The 24,646-nt window shown below is 38.4% G+C and overlaps 1 protein-coding gene across 4 annotated transcripts in view; it reads left to right on the top strand.

The window, feature by feature from the left end:
- The window catches only part of FOXP4 (forkhead box P4), a 175,465-nt gene that overhangs the window by 127,517 nt on the left and 23,302 nt on the right, over window positions 1–24,646 (top strand). For 3 of the 4 annotated variants that reach the window (XM_063297593.1, XM_063297592.1, XM_063297595.1), the window contains 8 exons: window positions 705–855; window positions 4,312–4,516; window positions 7,398–7,502; window positions 9,616–9,703; window positions 12,707–12,790; window positions 15,968–16,169; window positions 16,275–16,351; window positions 19,429–19,530. In XM_063297593.1, coding sequence (XP_063153663.1) covers window positions 705–855; window positions 4,312–4,516; window positions 7,398–7,502; window positions 9,616–9,703; window positions 12,707–12,790; window positions 15,968–16,169; window positions 16,275–16,351; window positions 19,429–19,530 — 1,014 coding nt within the window. The remainder of the gene's footprint in view (window positions 1–704; window positions 856–4,311; window positions 4,517–7,397; window positions 7,503–9,615; window positions 9,704–12,706; window positions 12,791–15,967; window positions 16,170–16,274; window positions 16,352–19,428; window positions 19,531–24,646) is intronic. The other variant, XM_063297594.1, reaches the window with a different exon arrangement.

Here is a 24,646-nt window from a genome sequence, read left to right as displayed (position 1 = left end):
AAAAATTGTTTGGGACCTTTAATTGAAACTTCATTATTACCTACATCATTACTCTCTAGCACATCTATATACTTGATTTCTTCCATATGTAACTCAAGGTGGCATAACTGGGATTCCTATGGTATCCCTTACAAGAGGGATATAGTGCACCAGATTGATTAATATTGAAGCATGTTTTCTTTTATTTTGAGACCTCCAGATCCCATGTATTCTCATTTCTAGAATATGCATGGCCCAGGCAGTGCTGAGTTTCTGCATGAAAAGGAGCTCCTTACCTTTAAAATCTCCCAGGAGACTGCTTGTGTGCACAAGCTTTTGGCATTCATAGGAGCTTAATCCATATATGTTTAGGGTAGATAGGTTCAGCTGACGTATAAGATGTTGTGTCTCTTATGACAATTCAAATAACAGATTTCATGGAAAGGCTCATTTGAGAGAGAGGGAGAGTCAGCATTTTCAGTGCTCTGCCAAGCAAGCTTGCTGTCTTCTCTTCCGCCACCCTCCCTTCGTTCTGCTGCTCTGATTGATCAAAGGCTTTCAGTCTTGGTTATATGCTGTGTGGCCACGGAGGATAAGAGATCAGGACTGTGAGCTATGCTAGCTAAAGCTGGGATCGGGCTGCTTATGCAAGACTTGAGAAAATCCTAGAGGGCCTGTGCTTTGGGAATGAAAATGTGTTTTAATTTCGTTCTTTTGTTTTCCAGCAGCCATTAGGGAATAAGCAGCTGGCATTCCAACAACAGCTCCTGCAGATGCAGCAGCTGCAGCAGCAGCACCTGTTAAACCTCCAGCGACAAGGGTTGGTCAGTTTACAGCCAGGACAAGGCACCGTTCCTCTGCAGACCCTTCCACAAGGTAATGCACATAAGCTTCCTTGTTCTTTAATTGCTTAAGGGGAACCCACCCAGCCATTGCAGCAATTAGCTTTGCCAATTGGTTGCTGGTTAATTTTAAAAGCTGCCTTTTGTCTCTGTACTCGAGGCCTGATGCTTGCTACGCTTTACATTTTGCTGTCAAACAGCCATCAATAAAGCATTATTAGATTGGAATGCAACGGGCATCTGATGCAGGAACAGTTCAAGGAATACCTTGGAGGTGAGTTGCTGACAGTTAATGGGAGAGAACCGGGCCTAATGCACCTTTCGTGAAAAAGACAGTCACTGGCAAGTAGTAGAAGCTTCTCCTGGGTGCTGCTGCTGCTACTGTTTTGACAGAAGAGAATGTGTATTTAATAGTCTTGCTTTATTCCACAGAGCTTATGCCCTCTCTATCAGAAAGACTGTCTTTAAGGGAAGCAGCAGAGTTTGGACTGAAATCATGCTAAATTTGAGAACTCCAGGCATAATGTTATGTGATGGAGAGGGATGGACAACAAGATAGGAGTGAAAGCACTGTTTTGGTTTTCTGATAAAGGGTTGTTTTTAGCAGCAGAGTACCTGAAAGCTACTTTCTTATGCCCTTCTCCAACACACACACATGCACCACTATCAACTGCTATCAAATTCATGATTAAGGAAATTTGGGATGGAAAGCCAGAAAAAGTCCATATAAACTGGAGTCATTCTAATTATAGGAAGGAAGGAATTAGTTAACTGCATGCCAATATGGAATGAACAATTAATTCATAAATTGTCTCCTGAAATATAGTATATCTACTAAGGACACAAGCTTCATCTACCTACCTGAAAGGCATTCAGATGCTGTTGGACAACAGATAACTGAACCAATTTTCAAGGGCCATGATTCTTCTATTAAAGTTACAAAGCTAGCTACCAATAGATTTTATAAATAGATGGACTGACTCATTGTCCTTTGTAATCCAAAACCACCAAAATGAACTGCAGCAAATCTTAAGATTTTTAGCAATCTCCCTCCACTCTCCTTCTCTGGCATGTTCATGTGGAGTTTGCAGTCAGCTTTCTCTTATGACTTCAGTTAATGCAGTTTAGACATTTCTCTGAATCCTGAATTGTTTGGTAAATTGATCCAAACAAAATAAATAACAATTTGTGGGTTATCTGAGGAGGAAGCATGCAACCTCCTCCCTTACCCCCACCCCTGCAATATATCTCTTTTTTATCACTTTAAACTATGCTTCATTGTGACCTGAGAGCTTTCCTATTCTATCAAGGTATAGCCTTACAGGATAAAGAAGTCCTCTCAGATATCTACAAAGCTAGCTTCCCAGTAAATATTACCAATTTGTTCTAGAGAGCAAGAAACAAAATGCCCTTAATTAGGTGTATCGGTGTGTATAAGAGTCATATGGGTTTTGAAGTTAATCAAGAACATTCAGATTAAAAATTCAAATTAGAAAAGAATTTAATTTTAATACACAAACTTGACCCTAGCTAGAAGTTAGAAATAGATACAAATACAATCCACTAAATATCTGCCCTGTCTTGAGTGCTAAGGAAAGATACATTCTGTACCCATTCTAGAATGATAATTGTGTGGAAGCCTTAACTCTTTGCTCTACCAAAGCTTAAAATATCAAAAGTAGCAATTATGAACATACATATTTTCCCCATAACCCTTTAGTATATACGGTATATGACAGGATTGTGTGGTTCTTTGCATCATAACTCATTCTTCCTTTAGAAAGAAAAGAGAAAACCATCAGCAGATTAATCTTTTGCTATTTCCAATATATTTGATAGTATAGAATAAGTGTTACACTTTTGGAAATTATCTCTGCAAAAGTGGGTGATGTAGCATGTCAAAAATATTGATGTTGAACATAATATACCAACCTTGAATCAGTTTGACAAATAGCATGAACACCTATGATTACTTTTCTCTCTATTATTTTAGAGTAAAAAACAGGCATGAGTCCATGAAACTGGTAGAGGAAATGTTTAGTCCTGTGGAGTTTTCCCCAATTTGAAATTTCTTTTTCTAAAGCTTTGCTTTGTTTTACAAGAGAAAACATACAACTGCTTGTGTATTTTCTTCCATAGAGCAAGTGCAAAGCAAATGGTGGTGGATCAGAGGAACGGTCCTCCTCAGATCCCTATCTCCAACTCAGTAGAAAAGGGCTACTTTTAATTGCTGAAAAAAATACACTCATATATTATCATAGTTCTTCCATTGCTTGTCATGTCAGAAAATGGGATTTCAATTTCAAAATTCTACATTTTTAGTACATGTTATGCTTGGTGTTATATTTTATGCAAGGACTTAAGCAGGATCCTAAATTCAGTGCCCACAGGTGCACTTATGTCCCTGGATTAAAAAAATAAAAATGGCCCAAACGGATGAGATAGCCCAATTTTACAAGATCTGTATTATCACATATTATCCCATGAGAGTTTCATAGTCTTAATTTTTTTCCTTTCTTTTTTGTAATTTTTGGCACCCATGAATTACATGAAATCTCATGATGGTGTAATGTGTCTGCAAAGCTACTAACCCCTGATGGGGCAGGAAACTAAATGTTCATACTGATGCTTAGCTCAGCTACCAAAGATTCTAGATCAGCCCTCCCTAGCTAGCATACCCATGACTTAGAATTCTGTAGCTGAAGCCCCAACATCTAGAGGAAACCAGCACTAGGCGAGCTAAAATAACAATTTTACTCCCCCCCCCAAAACCTTTTTGGTAAATAATATTTTAGATACCGAGGTGTAAAGTTCATTCGGCATATTAGACTTGCATTTTCTTCTGACATAATTTACATAAAAGTGGTAGATTAGATGGAGTTGGTATTTAATTTTAAGCAGCAGTGTATATTTAGGTTTTACTTAACACAATTAGTTTTTTCCTTAATATTTAAGTTATTTATTTATTTATTTTTATCCCGCCTTAATTATTTTTTATAAATAACTCAAGATGGCGATCATACCTAATATTCCTTCCTCCTCCTATTCTCCTCACAACAACCCTGTGAGGTGAGTTGGGCTGAGAGAGAGCGACATGATAATTTATTTTTTATTTATTTATTTATTCATTCATTCAAATTTAGTTACTGCCCATCTCCCTCAAAAGAAGAACTCTGGGCGTCATTTGTCTTACCTGTAGAGTTTCTAGAGTTGCTTTCTTTAAGGAAATGACAGAAGACTGAAATATCTACACTGTTACTCTGAAATATGTTTAAGCACTGTAAAATAAAATGTTCAGGTGCTCCAAATTAATAGCAATATGGAGAGTTTGTTGATAGATAAGAGGCTGATATAAATTAACTCCTTTTCTGTCACTAAACTAAATTAAACTGGGAAGCCAGACCTTCCCAGCTGTGGAGTTGTTCTGGAGGTTCTTATAAATCTCTCTCTCTCTACCCCTCCCCCTGCTTCCCCCACAACACATCTGAAGCTGTGTGTCCCTCAGACCTTCAACAGCTGTGGAAAGAGGTTACTGCTACTCAACCTGTAGAAGAAAGCATCAAGCAAGAGGGACTCGACCTCAGCACCAACACCTCAAATTCTACCTCGTTTTCGGCTGCCAAGGTCTCTCCTCCAATTTCCCATCACCCTCTCCCCAATGGACAGAACGCCATGCTCACACAAAGGAGGGACAGGTGAAGCTAATGGACCTTTATGTGTAAAGGATAATAGAGTTTATAAAAAGCAGATTTAATCTCTCCACAGAGAGATTACTTCTGTATGGTAAAGTCTGCATGCATAATTGGACAAACCTTAAATCTACTTTTGTATTCTGCATTCAAATCTGATGCTGTTTGCATATTTCAGTTTGGTGTGGTATCAGCAAAGTGGATTTATAATCAGATTCTGATTTTAACAGTTTAGGGCAGCAACTGTTGGCTGAAGTTTAGCGTCTCCTGAAGTCAGCATCCAGATTTTGGTGCTATCCCATCAGTTGCTAAACAGGCCCTACAACAGTATCTAGACGATAATAATTCTTCTTTTAAAAAAACTATTATCAGGAGGTGGCTGGCTAGGGATGTATATGGTTATGGAGGCTCATTTTAATTTTTTTCTTTTAAATTACAATATTTGTTTATTCAACAAAAATGGTATATGTTCCCAAATAAACATTCGTAGCATCAGGATAGCAGAGGAGAGGTCAAACTGAGTCATGATGGTGCTATGATTTGAATTTCCTGTTCAAAATGGTATATGATCAGAAGCCTTTTTTTCTTTTGTTCCAACAAATCAGGTTTATAGAAATAAATATAATGCATGGAATGATAGTAGATGGGACAGAAGAAGCAAGCTGTCAAGCTACAAAGCAAAAACAGTTCAAAAAGAAAGGAAAGGAAACAAGCCAAAAACTGATAAAACAAGTCATCATTATTTTGCTGATCTGCAAAGCTTATTCTGACTTGTTCAGCAGACCATAGTGTAAAAAGTTGTTACTGTGCAATGTATGAACCTAGTTATGGTCACATAAGGAAATTCCCCCTTAAGGTTACTGAATTCAGTATGTAAAATTAGCTAGCTACAGCATTGTGGAGGTAATTCTTTCCTTGCTAGCGCAAATGCTCTTTTGATTCATTAGTACAAAAATGGGCTGAATTTTTCAGTTTACAGGTAGTCCTTGTTTAGTGACCACAGTTGGGAAGGGCAGCTCTGTCATTAAGTGAAGTGGTCGCTAAGTGGGAAATCATGTGACTGCAACTGTGCTTTCCTTTTCCCCACTCCCCTGCCCTTTGGGATGCTCACCCTGGCACTGGTATAATTAGCAAGAAAGGAATTAGTGTTTGTATTTACATTCATTGGAGAAGAAAGGATTACAAGAGAGTAAGCAAGCACACAGTGGGGAATATACCGACTGGGTGTAGGAGCTGCAAGCACACTCAGGGCTGCTGGTGCCACTGCATTCCTTTCAATGTGTATTCCCCATTGTATGCTTGCTTACTCTCTTGTAATCCCTTCCTCTCTAATCTCTCCACTCTGCAAAGGGGGAAAAAAGAAAAATAGCAGGTCAGGACAGATCAGGCACAGGATAACGCATACTGTAATGGTATGTGGGAAAGACCTTAAGAGATGGGTGAAGAGATGCTACCTAGGGAATGGTCTGGTAAGAGACAGCATAGCCGCAGCTGCATAGTTGGTGGAGCAAGGGGCTCAGAAGGGACCCTCCCTAGTTTCTTGGGCTGTAAAGGTGATGGTAGGAGAATTGTACTTTCAGACTTGCAAGTTCCTGTGAATATAGCTTTGCAATAGAGTAGAATTAGTCTATCTGGTCATGTTTCCTGTCTGGTCTATCAGGTAAGGCTGACACATACTGACTGTATGTGACTGAGGGACACTGTGAAGGTCATAAATGTGGGCATTGGTCGTAAAGTTATTTTTTTCAGCACTATTGTAACTTCAAATGGTTGCTAAATGAGACAATCAGTAAGCAAGGACTCCTTTATTACACAAGATTGCCCAACCTCCCCAGCAATCATCATGTTTGCTAATGTCAGGGAAATGGTCAGAAGTTGAATTCTTAGGGGTCTACAATTTCCTACACTCCTAGAGCTTGTGCACTGTAGCAGACAGCTAGGAATGTAGGGACTTGAAACTATTCTTTGGGATAGACTCAATGGCAATGAGAAGAAGGCTGCTCAGTCAGCAATACATTCTATATACCTATCAGCATCACATAGATTCAAAGAATATTGAGAGGACATTCTGTACCAGTGCCTCCAGTCTAGGAAGCTAGAGCCGCCTGGTAGTCCATTTAAGGTGCATGTGCAAAGGAATGACTATTTCTGTCTTTGGAGTATTTGTGTGTGCACATATGTGTGTGCTGAACAGATTCCTGTTTTTGTTTGTTTGTTTTTTCCTGAGAAAAAAGGGAACAGTATTGCACTGAACTCTGCACCTTGGTTACATCCTGCATCAAGCTACATAATTGCTGCTTTATTGTTAAAACCAAGGCCTTAACATTTTTGGGATCATTTTTATGGTTGTACTACATGATAGGTGCCTAACAGCACACTGAATGCCAAATCAATGATAGTTTTTGAATGTATGCAATCTCATAATTTGCATATAGTAAAGCATATGCTGGATGACACTTTCTCCAGAAGACTCAGATTTGCCATACCTCTTGGACATCCCATCTGTAGGATGGATCTAAGATGAACCAAGATGAGCAAGTACATTCTGCTAGCATACATTGCAGTTTATGTTTGAGCTACTAAACAATAACTGTCTTCATTCCTGTTTTGATCATGCAGATGAATGACTTTAGATCACAGCTGCTCAACATAGGAAATGTACCTTCTGACAGTTTGGAGAGCATATCAGATTCCTCTAAAATTCCCATATAGATGTTTCTGTTGTTGACCATACATTATATAATATAAGCCTGGTTCAAAATCAGAGATATGAAAGGCTGGGAAGAATATCCCATTTCCTACTTTATAGTCCCTAGTAGGCAAAACAGAGAAGCCTTTAACACTCATCAATAATATTTATTTTGTTTTTCTTTGTCCCTGTTTGCAGCTCTTCTCATGAGGAGACTCCTGGTTCACATCCCCTGTATGGACATGGGGAGTGCAAATGGCCTGGTTGTGAAACCCTCTGCGAGGACTTGGGACAGTTTATCAAGTAAGTGACCCACTTCAGCCCAGTTTGTTGTCCCTGAGCTGCTATGCTCATTAGCCAAATTTATACTTTCTGTTTTCATTAATCTGTAGTACAGTATAGAGCTAAATATATAAACAAGAAACACCAGTTATTATTGCTTTTGGATCATGAGAATGGTTTCCTCTTAACTTTGGCATTGCAGAAGATAGTTTTGTGTCTATAAAGTAGTTGCCAAGCAAGGTTTGACAGACTAACCCCTGAAGCAGAGATATCCACCATTGTTATATGTAGAAACAATGATCGCAGTATGTGTTTCTCAATTTCCCTTCCATGAAATGGAGCTAAGTCACTGCTCCTCAGTTGTGAAATATGGTTAGGTTCCCATTGTATACTTTAGAGGGAGAACGTCAAAAGCTATGAGGCGCCATGGCTGTATAGTAAGAAGTACAAAAGGGCTGTAGACAAGAGGAAAAGAAGCTGAGGGGATCTACAGAAATGAGACCAGCAAAGTTTATAACTTGTCCATGTTAGGCAAAGGAAAGCAGGGAGGTGGGGGTGGAGGGGAGAACTAGAGAGAAACAGATGGCAGCACGGCAGCCTGCTGACACCGCTTGTGGGCTCTGTCACTGACTGATTAACTCTGCTGTCTAAGAGCCCTCTGCTAGCGTCAGGGTCAAACAAATTGTTTTCACGCTTCGTCAGAGGTTTACTTAATTAGTTCATTTGCAATTAGATCTCTTTGTAGCCAAGATTTTTAGCAAAGACATCAGATGAAACTGACGGGTTTTCTTTTTCTTGCCTCTTTGGGATTTTCCCCTCCCCTTCTTTGCTTTGTGACTACATATGCTCCCCCTCCCACATGCACATATACCTCTGCTTGTTTTTGCCCCCCCCCACTTCCCACTCTACTGCCTTTTGAACAGAGTGTTGCAGGAGGGGGGGGGAAATGATGTTAAGAAGGCGGGAGATACTGGGAAGCACAGCCTGTGTGCCTAATCAGACAGTATGTAATGTTATTCTGCAAACTGAGCATTGTAACAAATCTTCCTTTTACTAGTGGAAGATCACTACAGTAGTCAACAAGTGTCGACTGTAACAGACATGGGTGCTCCTTCAAAACCCTTCCAGCATTTTGCATTTCAAAATGAGAAGGACAAATGGAGAATAGTTTTCATCTGTATGTGTATTTCTACTCCCCTGCCCCCACCAAAAAAGTGCCTCCCAAGACATCCTTATTTGTGAGGATAGAGATGGAGGGAAGCAAGGTTCTCTAATACTGTACAGAATATTGTTTAATAACTAAACCAAGAATCATGGAGTGAGATATAGTTTTATTTCATTGGCTGACATAGTTACACTCAGAGCTTAATTTCCATTTCAAAGCTTGCATCTTTAAGTCCAGGTTTGTTCTGGCTTTATTAACTTAGTATAGCAAAAGGCTGTGATACTTCAGTCATTGACCTGAACTTCATATCAGCAGAATTTTTAAACCAGAAAAGTTTGTTTAGGAGCCTAACAGCACAGGGACTGCAGTTAAAATATAAGAAGAAAAAATGTCTATGTCTTTGTAATCCATCTAACCAAGATGAAGAAACAAAAATAAAAAATAGAGAATAATGAATTGTTATTGTTCTGTTTAATTGGTTTGTAAACATGATGTTGTGATTCTGTGATTCAGGATCTCCACCTAATCCTTTGATTGTCTTATCCCTTCAAACTATAAAAATCTGGGCTTGAATTTGGTTTATGTGTGTGTATGTGTGTATGTGTATAGTGCCATTAGAAAATCAGCTTTGAAAGAGGAAGTTCTGGAGACAGATCCCTGCTCTGTTTACTGGGCTATTGGATCAAAGTTACTAATAGACTAGCTGAGAGTTACTTCCCCATAGGACATCTTTCAGAGTAATTGTCATGATAAAATAGAAAAACCTAATGTATGTTGCTGTGAGCAGTTCAGAGGAAAAACAGAACGAAAATCTGATAAATAGGAAAAAGTAAGTGTACAACACAGGCTAGATTGCAGTTCTTAGCAAACATATAAAAGATCAGAACAAAAAGGCACGAATGAGTTCTGGCTATTTAAGCACTGCTCATTTCAAATACTTAGAGAAAAATTGATGTTTTCTGTTTTTAGACACCTCAATACAGAACATGCACTTGATGACCGGAGCACGGCTCAGTGTCGAGTTCAAATGCAAGTGGTACAGCAGCTGGAAATACAGGTCAGTATAAATGTATGCAATAAGCTATATATAATTCATGAAAACATCTAGAAGCTGTAGTCTTGAGTATCCTCTTACCTGTTTAAGGTTTACTTAAAAGCTATTTCCCACATGGTTTTTATTCCCTTATTTGACCACTGTCATTTTTGAATTGCATTGTGCCATCTGATTATAGTAAATGGAAAATAGAAGTATGAATTGTATTCAGCTGGCAGTTGCCAGAGTCATCACAGAACATGTTTCAACATTACAAGAATGGCAGTCCCTGTGCCTTTTTTTGAATACCACCTGATTCACATTTCATTTTTCCACTTTACAATACATATACCCCATGATATATTAGAGAACTGCTCACATGGAGAGAAAAACACTCTTAGTGAATAGCAACTTGGATGTGGCAGGTTTTCTCATCAGATACATGTTTGTCAAATCAAGGTGGGTTACTGTTGCTTTTGAAGGTTAATATAAAAGGAAGCAAAGACCTGGTGGACTACTTGCTTGATATGCTTGGACTTCTAACATAGGAAGATTGTAACTTAGGGAGCAGAGAAAACTGATATAATAGGCTGATTTGCACACCTCACTTGTACAAAGACTCTTGGATATGTGAACCAACCTCAAATCCAGCAGTGCTTGCTGAAATGTGCAAACATTGCTCATATGCCACTGAACTGATTTTCACAATTTCCCCTCACCCAGGAGTTTCATTCTATGGTTCCAGAACTGACTGTGTTTTAGAATGTATCATATGAGTTTATAGATCTTTGAGATGGGTAACAGATTTATCAAAAATACATAGCTAGGGTTTGGAAAGCAGCACCAGCAAAATTTTCTTTCTCTCCTGGGAATATCTAGTAATGCAAAATTATGCAGATTTCCACATTCCCCCAAAAGTGATTGCCAGTGAAGAGGAGAAAGAATTTTTAAAAAATAAAACAAAACATGCAACATGGTATCTTAATGTCACAGGTTTCATTTTTGAATGTTATTATAAGTAAGGACAAGTGATACACTGCTACTGATCTGTATGGCAGCCATGTAACAACTATAACGTTTATTTGAGGGCCAGAAATTATAAACAGTGACAGAAGGCTGTAACATTAACAGATTGAAAGATAGCATCTCAAAAGGTGATGAGAGAAAGTGTGTATGTGGAGGTAACTATAAATGGTTGTTAAATGTATAGGATGTGGTAAAACAGCATGTAACCTACGGTATGTAAAGGGAATGCCCTCTGTTTTTAAACTTATTTTTCAGCTTTTTCTACAGACCCTGCCAGCACTGATGCTTGCTTGAAAAACTCTAGAGAGATGGAGCAGGGGTCTCTTTTTATCCGTGCTGTTGCATGGATAATATATGAGCTAAGTGAGCTGGGGATGAAAGCAGGAGCATTCCCTGGAATATGACTCTGCAGCAACAGGATTAGTGGCAGAGGAAGGAGACTGCCAGGGAGATAGCCAGTTATAACAGACAGTGGAGGCAATCTCTGTTGAAAGTTAAACTAAATCAGTGGGTGCAGATGGGGTTGACTAGAAGAGAATGTATCATAAATAAAGTAAGAAAGAGTATTGCATTTAAAGAGCAGAGTTAAGCTTTTAGAACCATCAGTCAAATTTGTGTTTTTGTCCTGTTCTCAGACTTTCAAGCAATTACTGGACCTTAAAAGAGGGTTATGTGGGAGAAAATCCTTTAAGAGAGCAAAAAGTTGCATGTGTGAAAAGGAGAAACTGCCACTGCTCCCAATTATAAAGTTTTCACTGCAGAGCTCCTACAGTGCATCACAGGAGTGGATCTGTCATCTGTAATGAAAGCCACAATAGTGTCAGGTCATCCTTGTGTCAGAACCTCTCAAGCCTTCAGCAAACTCAACACTGCATGTAATTCATGCCTTTTTAGCTTTCATCTTTTCTTCTGGGCAGGGATTCTGGACCTCATAAGGAGAGAAATGTTCCTCTTTGGGTAAACCCTACAATCTACATCAGGACCCATCAGGTCTGGGAAGGAACCAAAGCAAAGTTTGAACATTTAGAAAAGGAAGGTGACTTTAAAAGATATAGTGGAATATAGTATTCCACTGTTTTTATGGCACTCAGTCTCTCCAGTGCCACAGCAAATATTTCATCCTTCCCTGCATCCTGAGAAATGCACTCTCTCACACACACATAAAGCATGCAGTTTAAATAATATTGCACAACTGGAGAGGTGGAGAGGTAGGTGAGTGGATAGCTTGAGAAAAGCAAGAAGAAAAGTGAACAGAGACAAGATACTAGAAACATAGGCAAATGACAAATTGAGAGAAAACAAGGAGCAACGGAAGGGGAGAGAAGGTATCTGATAGGAAAGGATATCAGAAAGATGGTAGACCTAATCTAGTGGCACTCTATGGGACAGGATCCTAATATCAGATACATGTAGAGAAAATAACTCATAAATTCTGTTGGCTGTCAAGAAGAAAAGCTGAGTAGAAAGATGCTTTGGGGCGCTGAATTCTGTATATGGTGCATAGCTTTACTTGTTTGTAATAGCCTGTCTCTGTACACCCAAAACTAATTTCCATACAATAGATGCATCAGAGCAGAAAACATTGCCACATATCCTGATCTTGATATCCAGTTGTGAAAGACAATAATTTAGTGGCCTGGAAATGTAGTACCCCTGCCAGAGTCATGACATTAGGGAATTAGAAAAGTTAGCAGTTTTTCCCTTCCAGGTGTGCTCTAAAAAGCAGCAAGGCAACAGCTAAAGGAACAGCTTTGTACAGTAATGCCACATTACAGCATGTAAGAAGAATTAGTCAAGATGAGAGGAGAGCATGTATACACTGAAGCTGAATGGGGCAAGCAAAAGCAGCTGTTTTGGGCCCCTGTTGATGGAAAGGGAGCCATTCAAGGGAATGATTATCAAGTGAACTCTTATCTTAGCCCTTTTTCTAAATATGTGAATTGACCATTGTAAGGGATGTTTCCTCCCAACAAATAACTTCCTGTTTGGTTCTCTCCACAGCTAGCTAAAGAAAGTGAACGTCTCCAGGCGATGATGGCCCATCTCCATATGAGACCTTCAGAGCCAAAACCCTTCAGTCAGCCTGTAAGCAATGTTCTGCTCATTTCTCATACGTATTCCCTAACTTCCCTTTATAATAGGAATTATTCTAAAAGATGATGTCATCATCTTAATGGATTGATTCAGGGCTGAAAACCAACTTTGACTGTGACATAAGCTCAAAATGGAGGTACTGTTTCTGAGGAACGCATTATGAGCTACCCGACTTTGAGATGACAGCATGAAGATAATGTGGAAGACAAAAGATTTCTGTCCTTACTGAAGATGCTACATAAGATGTTACTGTTTTCTCAAGCAACTTGTTTGAATGCTTGGATATTACTCTCTTCAGATGAAATCATGGAGGTCAGATGAGATTATAATAACTGACAGGCCAATTAGCTACTCCTGTTTTATCATAGTGATGCTGCTGTTCTGGTGGCTGTCTCCAAATCCTCTTAGGGACTCAGCTTCCATTTCTGCATAGTTTCCTAGAAAGATGATCCAAAGGTTCAGTAAGCTCTTCCAGGCAATGACCTATCCCCCTGTGACTCCATAAAGCACTGTAATGCTGCTGGCATGCTGTTTAGATAAAAATAATAGGTTCTTTCCTAGTTCTGCTTTAGGAGTCTTGATCTGTTCCTTCTATATCCAGCCAAAGTGAAGTTGTTTTGATACAGCATGGCTTACAAGTCATGTCTGGTTAGCCAAAACTGCTAGTATACATAATATATAGAAAAGAAAATGTAATTCTTGAACTGAGAAAAACAAATATGTAGAAAGACTGCACTGCTGCTTATGTGAGGGACTACCAGCAAGAGCAGAAAAACACTGCTATCTGAAAATGTTGAGATAGCAAACACAATCCTGATGTCATGACTGATACTAACAGGCCCTAGGAACTTACATGTAGGGTGTACCACAGGCTCCTTCCTGATCTCTTGCCCATTTAAGTGTTTATCAGCCATTCCATATGGCTACTAAGGAAAAGCCAACTTGTGACATAGTTCTTATACGACTGATGCCCTAGACTACATCAGTCAGGAACTCCGCTAGAAGAACATGCATTGTTAACCCAAATATTTAATATTTGTCCTTTGCCATCCTATTCTGCATTTTGCCCATATGGCATCTGGACCCACTGCCACATTCCATGAGAAGGAGGGCAGCTGTAATCATGAGGAAGGAGTAAACAAATATATTGCTACCACTGCCTCAGAATAATTTATTGGAAGACATTTGTGTCCTATCTTTCTGGTCAAAAGCATCAAACAGGATGGGTTGTAAAAATTGCAAACAAAATTGTAAAAGAAACAGTATAAATCAGTCAGTCAAGGAGATAGATCAGTAGTTATAATTAACATGTAACAGTATCTGCAACACACAACAAAAACTTAGAATATAATTGTCTTCAGCAATCAGTGAAGACCAGCAAAGAAAAGGGGCAACTGCCCAGGGCAAAATATTTCTTAGATTGGGTGCAGCCATTGAGAAGACCTGTTTTTCCCTCTCAAACATGTTTTTATAATAAACAGGAAACAGAAACACTCCTCCTCCTGTTCTTAGCAGGCAAAATGCAAGAAGGAGAAATATGCTAAGTTATTCTGTATCTCAGACTCCACTATTTTGAATTAGACCTGGAAGCTGTTCAATAACCAGTGAAGGTCTTGCAGGGCTGGTATAATGTGGTGATTGATTGATTGATTGATTGTGTTTGGGAAATTGTATACTGTTTTCAATTTCAAAACCACCAGAGTAATTCATGTTAAAAACTATCTCTATATAGAAACTATAAGAAAATAAAATCATAAAGTCGTAATCATAAGAAGTGTTAACAAACAGTTATTAGTGTAAAGAAAAGTTTGCAATCCTATTGGCAGCTGTAATCTTATGTGCTGCAATGGCATTCTGGACCAATGTAAGCTTCTGTAGCCTTTTCAGAGATACTCCATATAGCTTGCATTCTAGATATTCAGTATGAATATGACTAAGGTGTGTGCAAATATGGCAAGGTCTGATCTCCTGAAAAATGGTCAGACTAGTCTCAACTGGCCAGAGGTCCTTCTGCCTATAACTGCTAATGATCATTCATGTATAGCCATAGCTATATGCCACAACTTGTGGAGTCACAAAACTCTGCAGGCAGATGGATGTGCAGTCTGTAGAAGTGGGCACCATAAATCCTCCTTCAAGATTGTTAGTACAAGCCCCTCTTTCAAAGAAGCATTATCATCTCACAAATCCAGCTGCCTGTTCCTACCTTGGTTGCTCAAATAAATAAGTTAGAAGGACAGAAATCCAACCTACAGTGGCTGATCTCTTGCTATATGTCCATTTCCTTGGATTCAACTCTATACCACACAGTAATGTGTCCTCCAGCCATTTCTCCTGAGCTGAGTCATATTGGTAGTCCCACCTATAAGAAAACAGAGTTGTGTCTGCCTTTTCTGTACTCTCTAAAGCAGCTATCCTAAGTTATGATGTTTCCAATACTAAAATGAGATTCAGCTCCCTGTCCAGTTGGTTTCTGTATATGGAGTGGAAGAAGGGCGTTTTCTTCTTTGCTTCAAGCAATGAATTACACTGGACCAGTCTTGCAATGTGCTATTCAATACTAATATAAAACTATCAAATGAGGTCATTGGGGAGTTTGGGTATATTGTCTTCAGTATGCTAATGATACATCACACCATTTATTCTTCTCTGCAGAGAGGAGTTTGGACTTATACAAGCCAGATTCTTTAACTTTAGCACCAGTTGTGATACGGATCTAATAATGCTGAACCCTGGGGTGACAGAGTTGGGTTATCATCACTGAAAATTATTCCTCTTAAGATCTGTCTATACCAAAACAAGTATTATGGATTTGTTTTTGTTTTAATTGGGAGTATATTGTTTTAGGTGGTAATATTTTTTTCCTACACCAAACAACTTGCTTTGCTGTAACTATAGCTAGTGAAGAGTTTCAAGAATCAGCTTATCATGACTTGGTCCAATATACTTTGAAATATAGTGGTTTAAAGGTATTAGAATTTGTCTCAACCGGTTGCCCCTGACTTAGTGAATGAGGCCTCATTGGTGTATATTTGTTTTCACCCATGTTGTTATCTTATTGATAGAGAAACTAAGATCACCCACCTGCTTTGTCTTAACAAAAATTGTTTACCCAGCCACTTCTGAATTTATTGTAATCATGGTCTTCTTTCAATCCTCCTTGAACAGCTGAACCTGGTTTCCAGCGCTACGCTATCCAAGAGCACTTCTGATACCTTTCCTGATGGATTACCTCATCCCCCCACCTCTGCTACTGCACCCATTACTCCATTGCGACAGGGTCCCTCTGTTATCAGCTCCTCCACTTTACACAATGTAGGGCCTATTCGCAGGAGAAACTCAGAGAAGTTCTGCACACCAATTTCCTCAGGTGAGAGTAGCTGGGGAGAAGTTCCAGCTACATCAGATACTGTGCTTAAATTGACCATTTGGAATGTCTTATGCTCTTCTTTATAACTTACTTTCTTCTGCCTAGAACTTGCACAGAATCATGAGTTTTACAAAAATGCAGATGTCCGCCCTCCCTTCACATATGCCTCACTTATCCGGCAGGTAAAAACCTCTTTATTTTTGAAGAATGTACACAAATACAATGACATCTGGAAGAGGCACTAATCCTTCTTAGGAAGTGCTCATGCTAACACTCAAATGTTAATTGTGGCAAGTATTTTTATATGCCAGTGATATATTCTAGGATTTTGCCTTCTGTCCTAACTCAGGGGATGCAGTTTGGGTGAGCTACAAACTTGACAGCTGATTTGCATCTTGACTGCAAAATTATTTGTGGTCTTAAGCCTCTGTTTGTGCCTTTCACTAAACATTCTAGTTCTGCTGGTAAATTAATCAGAAACATATTAATTCTTTTTTTCTTTTGTCTATTTTGTGTGAAGAGAGACCTAGAGACAAAGACATATGAGTTGTATCTCCAGCTTTTATTGCTCTTTAATTATTTATAATTATAGTTGTATTCTGCTGGAATCAGACAACTCTTGGCAGTTCTGACCTTAGTGCTTCTTAATACACTGTTTTATATAGTCAGGTTAATAGCTCCCTGAATAAGGGTAGGGAAGGGGCTGAATTTTTTTTAAAGAAATGACAATGATATGCTCAATTCTCATTAGTCAAAATCTGCCATTTTCTGTCTTCCAGGGTTTTCAAAAATGCAGCAATGTAATGTTAAAAGTTATTTCTTTCAGATTTGCTAACCGTGTACTGAATAATAGAAGCCTCCCTTTAAAATAACATTTATTGATTAATGCTGTTTTCTGATAAATTTTGTTGAGAGAAAAATATGCTCTCTCTCTATTAATGCTAATTGATAGGTTGATTTAACTAATCATACTCAAACACTTAATATTTGTATATTTTGTCTCCTTATATACAAGGAGGAGGTCAATGTGTACAGTAGATTCATTTGCACCAAATGTCCCTGATTTTCAGATGCAATGTAATCACGTGCTGCATTTGTGTAAGAATATAAACAGTAGAGTTCCTATATATTCACATTAGTGGTTCATAACTATTGATAACTTCCTTTCAGCCTTAGTTTTCTGGCACAGCGGGTAGAATTTTCTTTGGGTCATAATGTCCTGTATGAACTGCAACCATCTGTTTCTAGAGCTACCAATAGCACATCCTTTAAAAAAACTAAATTCCCTGAGAGAATGGCTCCTATTGCTCCCTGGTGTTACTGTATTGTGCTGGCATCACCACTTTGCAGTGAATAGAAACAAGCTCACTAGCTTAAGAGTACAGGCTACAGTATTTTCCTGTGGCTCTGACCTTACAGCCCTGTTTTTTTTCTGGCTGAATAAATGCCTTCATAAACTCTTTATTCTGCATATAAAATATGCTTAGAAGGAGATGCTAAGATCTTTACTCTTATTCTCCTCCTTAGCATTCGTCTTTTAAAGCCTATGCAAAAAGTCTGAATTAGAACATATTCTGGGAATCTGTTCCTCTTATTTTCAGGTCTTTCAGATTAACCGCTTTGGGTATCTATGATTTGGTAAGCTTTTCCAAGAGCTACTTTGAAAATTCAAGCAAATATTCTCACTTACCAGCTCCCCCAAATATTGATTTCCTTGGTGCAGGTAGTGACATGTGTAAAAATATTAGATTAGATCAGATGACTCATTAAAACATCCCAACTCTGCTGTGTTAAAAGGCCAGTACAAATTACTCTCTCCACCATATTCACAGTCCTGCAAATTTTGATTATGTTCCATTTTTTAGCCACATGCTCCTATTATTGAGATCCCACCCCCCCCTAAAAGGATCGCAGCACGTGCCTGAAGCATTTTCTGATTTGAGTTAGCAAACTTGAGAGCTAACATGGTATCTTTTTTCAGTTGCCTTTGCTAAGTCCAGAGATGCAAAATAAAAATGAAATGAAGAAAGAAGGAACCAGTTCAGGATGCTGCTCTAGAGCTATATAATTAGAAACAAGAGCATAAGGGTCATGACTGGATTTCTGAAGAATGTTTGAGTGCATCTAGCTAACTTGCCTTTGTACAGTACAGTTCTCCGTTTGGAGACATGATTACTGTACCTCCCTTGCTCAGTCTGCTCCATTTTTGCATTTTGGGAATAATAATTAGCAGTGATTTGTACTTTTTATTATTTATCAGAACTTGTTCTCAGCAGTTAAGCCTACAGTACTGTCTGTAGAACAGGATATTGTTGTATTTGCATAAGGGAATCTCCTGCTAAATGGAACTATCTAAACTTGTATTCTCTGAGCACTGCTATTTCTGATCTAGAGAGATTAGACCTAGTTGCTCATGTGAGATGGGTGGCCGCATAAATTGAAATTTAAAAAATAAGAAATACCTTAGAAATCATTTGGCCTACGAAAAGGTGTTTTATATCCAAGCAAAGAAAACATGTGGCTAGGCTGGATGGTCTGGTTACTCTTCTAAACAATATACTGAAAGAACCAGTTTCACTGTATTTGGGAGTCTTGTATATCAGGCCCCAGAATTATTTTCAGCTCCTGATGAAAAGCCTTTAGGATCTAATATTAGCAAGTGTTGAATTTCTCTGAACTTGTGGACACAAGTTAATAAAAAGACTTCTGAGTATGTACTTTACATTTTCTTTTACTACTGAGCTACCTGCAATACATCTAACTTAAAAGATTAGGATCTCCAGATTCTGATGTGGTTTGCAGGCAAGACTGAGTTCCTATGCCTGCCTTTCTCATTAAGCACCCATTGTTGCATCCATAACACATACCTTTACTAGTTTCTACTGCTTTGTTCTTGGGATAAATAATGTAATGATGTTACAGTATATCATTCCTGGATTCTCCTATATTTTTTTAATGTAGACTGAAGTGGGATTGGTTCACAAATGTGTATGTTACCCTCAGTGCTTTGTCATATAGCTAGCTGAGTCATGGGTTCAACTCACTGAAAAAACCTATTGTTTCTGGATAATATCATCCCATAGGAAAACTTGATAATATAGGATCTGTATGGCCATTTTTGCTCACACTAATTCTCACTTCATTTTCTAGTCACTGAATGAAGAATGAAGACATTTTTAATAGTAGTTCACCTAGGATTGGTGGTGAGAAGGGTTGAGACTGATATCTGAGAGTGACTTTTTCTCATGTCTAAATGCAGGCTATCCTTGAGACACCTGACAGGCAGCTAACGTTAAATGAAATCTACAATTGGTTCACACGGATGTTTGCCTACTTCAGGAGAAATACAGCTACCTGGAAGGTAAAATTTAACCTACGATTTAAATATAGCCTTCAGATATACAATATTCTTCTCAACAATATCATTTTTTTAAGTAATATGGAACTCTATTGACAGAATGATAAATATGGGGAAATGGATGGAGTCAGAAAAAAAAATTAAGAAATAATAATGGTAGAATAGTGGGTAGTATGTGGTGTGTGGTGAGAAATTATGTTTGTAAAAAGAAGTGAAAATGGCTGTAGGTAAGCGTGCTTCTACCCACTTGTATTGTACTGTATTGTACTGTATTGAGAGTTGAACATGTCAGGAGAAACATAGGAGTTGAATGCAGTGAGAATAGGTTTACTTAAGTATATGTGGTAAAAGAAGAAGAGAGGGGAATTAAGAATTAATGAGAGCTGAATGAATAGGAGTACAAAACTGAGTGACCAGTATGTAAGAAATATGTTGAGGTGATTTGATCATATGGAATGAATGAATGAGGAGTGTATTGCAATACAAATATATGAAGGAAAAGTGAAAAGGTTTAGAAGTCATTGGATGGTGTTGATGAATTCTCAAAAAAGAGAGGTTAGAAGATTAATGAAGAAAAGGCAATGGGTGAAGCACTATATGGATGTGCATAGGAAAGCAAGGAAGGTTTGCAAAAACAGTATGGAGAGGTGATGGTGTTAGTGTAAACTAAATTTAACTGAATATCCTTGTTTCCCCACATATCTCATATCTTTAATTTCTTTGGCTTACTATTTCTCCTTTTCTGTGCTTTGTCTAATGTTGCTTACCACAAAAGGAAATGGTGTGTTGGGTGTGTGTATGTGTGTATATACACACACATGCTCATGTGTAAGCACACATACACACACACAAAATCTGGAAGACATACAGGATTGATTTCAAACTTCTTTCTTCTTAGAAAAACAGTGATGTGTCCATGTCTGAACTGGGTTGTATCTTAGTTGTATTCTGAATGTGGACATGATATTAAGAATTTTACAAAAGTTATGTACAATTGCATGTCAGGACATTCACTCTGTGATTTAGTAGCAGCATGGTTGAGTTTCCTATTTCATTTCATGTTGCACAGAATCTGCATTGAAGATCTTAATATGTTGTGCTATATAGTGCACTTGGGTATTTGAGGTGACTTGAGATGACCCAATGAAATAAGTAAAATGATATTTGAGTGACTAGTGCATCCTTTTTTTTTTGCTTCCACTATAACTGTGGAAGACAAAATCCTTATCTCTCCTTCAGTGAAATGTATGGGTATTCCATATCTTCCAAGTAAGGTGATCCATTCTTTTGCCATTACCCAAAGTGGAGAAAATAGATATCTGAGTCATTTTCTATCCATTATTATGTTGCTTCCAGTTAGGGTGAAGGGGTTGCGAGACTGTCAGGACTGATGAATTCTACCTTCTTGAGCACAAGACATTCCTCTGTCTCTATGGCGTTCTTCCTAAGCTATGGGCTACAGTTTCTCTTGGTGAGAATGTATAGATCCTCAGCACAATAAACAGAAAATTTAACATAAAATGTATCAAAGTGCATGCATGATTGAACAAGATTAGATAATTAGATTCCATCCCTCAGAACAATCTGTTTCAGCTTCTGAGGTGGGGATTGTGATGTGTGGGTTGGCGACAATAGCATGTGACCAGTCTGTTCCATTATAAGCCTGCAGAAATAGGTCTGCAGCTGCATGCATGTGGCTTCAGTACAAGAAAAGCAGAAGGGAAGTTCAAGATGCTAGAAATAGAAATAAGGTTAATGATAACCTGGGGGTTGGTATCTCACTGCATGTGGCAAATAGATGTTTCAGCTAACCTAGCTATCATTCAGGTTAGTTTCCCAGAGTACAGGGAATACTTGCCGTGATACAGATGGTTTCCTGATAGGAAAGCATGTGTGTGTGTGTGTGTTCATGAGAGAGTGGCATAAACTAGAGAGATCTACTTAAACTTAGCTTTCAATCCTGGGAGAGAAGTTAAACTTTACAATGGAAGTTAGTCTTACACATGAGTCATAGTTTCAGGTATCCAGGCTTCTGTCCTGCACAAACTCCTGGGGTTCTAATTAAGACCTTGTCACTTGGTATATCTGTTCCCCCATCTGTAAAACAAAAAAGAGGAAGTTACTGTTACTTATATACTTATATCACCATAACCCTTTGATGACAGCTGAGGGTTGCTGTAATCATGTTTATGATGTATCTTTTTTACCTTTTTAAGTACTCTCTTGGGAATTAAAAATTCATCAGAACTTAGAACAAGGCAGAATCTGTAAATCTTCATGTAGAGAGCAGTGGAAGATGTCCATAGCTCAATCATAGAAAATAAGCATTCACATAGAAAAGCTGTGGTCCATCATTATAGATTATAGATAATATTGAACTAAGTGGACCAAATGAACCATCAGCAAGTAGGTATAATATTTTATCAAGCCAATTGTATCTTGTGTCTAGAAAACTAATAGATTAAAAATATTAGGTGCCAAGGTTTGTTCATGGTATAAAATCCAAAATGCCCCTTTGCAGGTTTATTTTTTCTGATTAATATTTTAGCAAAAGTGTATATCCTTAAAATATGAATCTTGTGTGTGCGTATCTTTTTCTTCATGTGAAATAGTACTCAATTTCCGTTTTTAATTTGTATTTTGACCTGTTAATAACCTCTGTCTCTGAATCTATTTGCCCTTCCTTGCTTCAGTGAAATCTGGAAATAGAAGAGACCATTTCTCCTTGGGATGCAAAAATGGAGAAGGGAGAAAAAGAAAAGCAGAGGGTTGTCTCCAGAGCAGAGGAGGGGTGTCATGTTCCTGCAGCTGGGCATCTTTGCCTTTCAGACAGACCCCCGATAAGATTCCATCCTCCAGACATGACATAATTCTGCCAGTGTCACACTCAGGCCCTGATACAATCACTCCCTCAGACGGGAAGCCAGAGTCATTGTGTAGCCGTCAGACTTTGATAACGGCCAAGCAGAACTTGCTGCTTGTTAAGCAAACACAAGTCTGAGAGAAGCAAATTACTTTGAGAATGAAAAGGAGGTCATGGCATTAGGCTCTTGTTGGAAGTAAGTTGATTTGGATCAATCCAAGAGGGACCATGGAAATCTGAACTTGCCAGTGAAGTTTGTTGGAGAAGGGCAGCTGCCCTGTAGTCCAACACATATTTTGCAAGGATGACTTTCTGGGTGCATCCTTGAAATAACCAGCTATGAGATTTCAGAGGGCAGGCAGAGAATAACCTCTTCTTGAGATTCTTCTTGCTTCCCGGGGAAAAAAAATACTGCCTGTATTAGTTGAAAATTAATGTTCAGACTTGCTGCTTGAGTATTCTTTTTGTTTATGGTGTGGAATGTTTATGAACAGTTTGTCTTTTCAGAAGATGAATTTTAAGGTTTCAGGAAAAGGAAGAAGTCATTTCCTACCTTCTTTCCTTCTCATGAAAAAAACCCAACATACTGTATGTGTGATTCTAAGATTTATGCACAATTGCTTCTGAAGTTAAACATGAAACTACCAAATAGAGGACTGCAACTAATACAAAATCTTTACATAAACTTCTAAACATAAATGTAATGGTATCTACATTCCCATATTGCTGGTTTTTGTTTTTATCTTTGATGTGCATTTCAAGTCATTTTATTCCAGAAATACACATAATATTCAAGTTGCTGATCTCTCACTGTGTGCAAGATGCTTTAGAGAAATTACATTATCACTGTGATATATTTTCCATAGATGTTCAACTTACACAGAATAGGACAGTTTTTCCCCTTTCTGATCCTATTTCCTCCTGTTTTTGGTGAAGTGAAGATACTGAGTCAAAACCATGGGAAGATCCTCTACTTAAGTCCTCCATTTTTTTCCTGTGTCTTTTATTCAACTACACAGTTTTGTCTGTTCCTTCAAATTTACTAGCCCATTTTTCTCTCTCTGCTCCATAACACAGACCCATACCATGCATTAAACATGGGTCTCACATACCCAGCCTCCTGGCACTTTGATCTGTAGCCCATTTTTCTTGTTTCCCCTCACAAAGATGTACCTTTGTCCCTATGTCAGTGACCCATCTTTCTTCCTTCATTCCCCATGAATCTCCTTGTCCTCTGGTCACCTCTTCTACCTCACTGAATTCAGGTAAAGCATTTAGTTTCCTAGCAGTTCAGCAAAGGCCTTTGACAACAAGCAGGTTTTCAGCTGAGCAGACGGCAGCACTCCACTGATGTTGTCTGGGCAGAGAAACTAAGCAAGGTGGAGATTGGTTAATACTCAGATAGGAGACCACCAGGAAACACAAGGGCTCTAAGCCAGGCTGGGAAGTCTAAAATCATCTCGGAGGAAAGCAATAGCAAATCAGTTCCATGCTGTGGCCACAAAAACTGCACAGTTGTGTCCATCCATGTAGTCACTCAAAATCAAGCTTGACTCAAGAGCTTCTTTAACTTTTTTACCTCATATGTAATTGCAATGTGGAGCTCAGTTTAACTCAGAGACATATTAGCATATCTGACACACATTCACATTTTAAAGTATGCCAAGTATTTTGCTACATGCCATCTAAGAATAAAAAAACATATATATGAAAGACAGATGTAGAAAAACTACAAATTTTCTGTTTGCAAAGGGTTGGGAAAATACTGCTGTCAGTTCCATTATATATCCCTGACTTGGAGTGAGGGGGAAATAAATGAGTATGTGGGTGTGGGTGTATGTGTGTGTCAGAGAAAAGGGTTGCAGTTGGCTGTTAAGCCTTAGTTTGTGCAGGCCTGTCCTAATAGAAAGACTTCTGTATAATTTAATTAAATAACGGAGCTCATAGTCTCTGAAAGCCCTGGATCTTGCTAATCAACTGCATCTACAGTTTCTCTTCCTTTTTCTTTAGTTGAGAAAAAGGAACCCTTCCTTGAGTTAATGTAAGCATTGTACAATATTGGGCTCATGTAACTAATTGCTGGAAGCTCTGATACTGGGGCTGACCACATCACAGAGCTTTATCCATAGATGGTGGCAGGTGGTTAACCTATTCAAGTACAAAATACTGTAAAGCCTGAAAGAATTTCCCCTTCTACTTGTTCAAGAATTATATAATCTTAGTCGTTGGAGTCTAGAAAACAATTATTAGCTGACA

The sequence above is a fragment of the Candoia aspera genome, chromosome 3 (assembly GCF_035149785.1).
Source record: "Candoia aspera isolate rCanAsp1 chromosome 3, rCanAsp1.hap2, whole genome shotgun sequence".
Taxonomy (NCBI): domain Eukaryota; kingdom Metazoa; phylum Chordata; class Lepidosauria; order Squamata; family Boidae; genus Candoia; species Candoia aspera.
The sequence above is the reverse complement of the archived record's forward strand: the minus strand, read 5'-3'. Positions and strand labels throughout refer to the sequence as shown.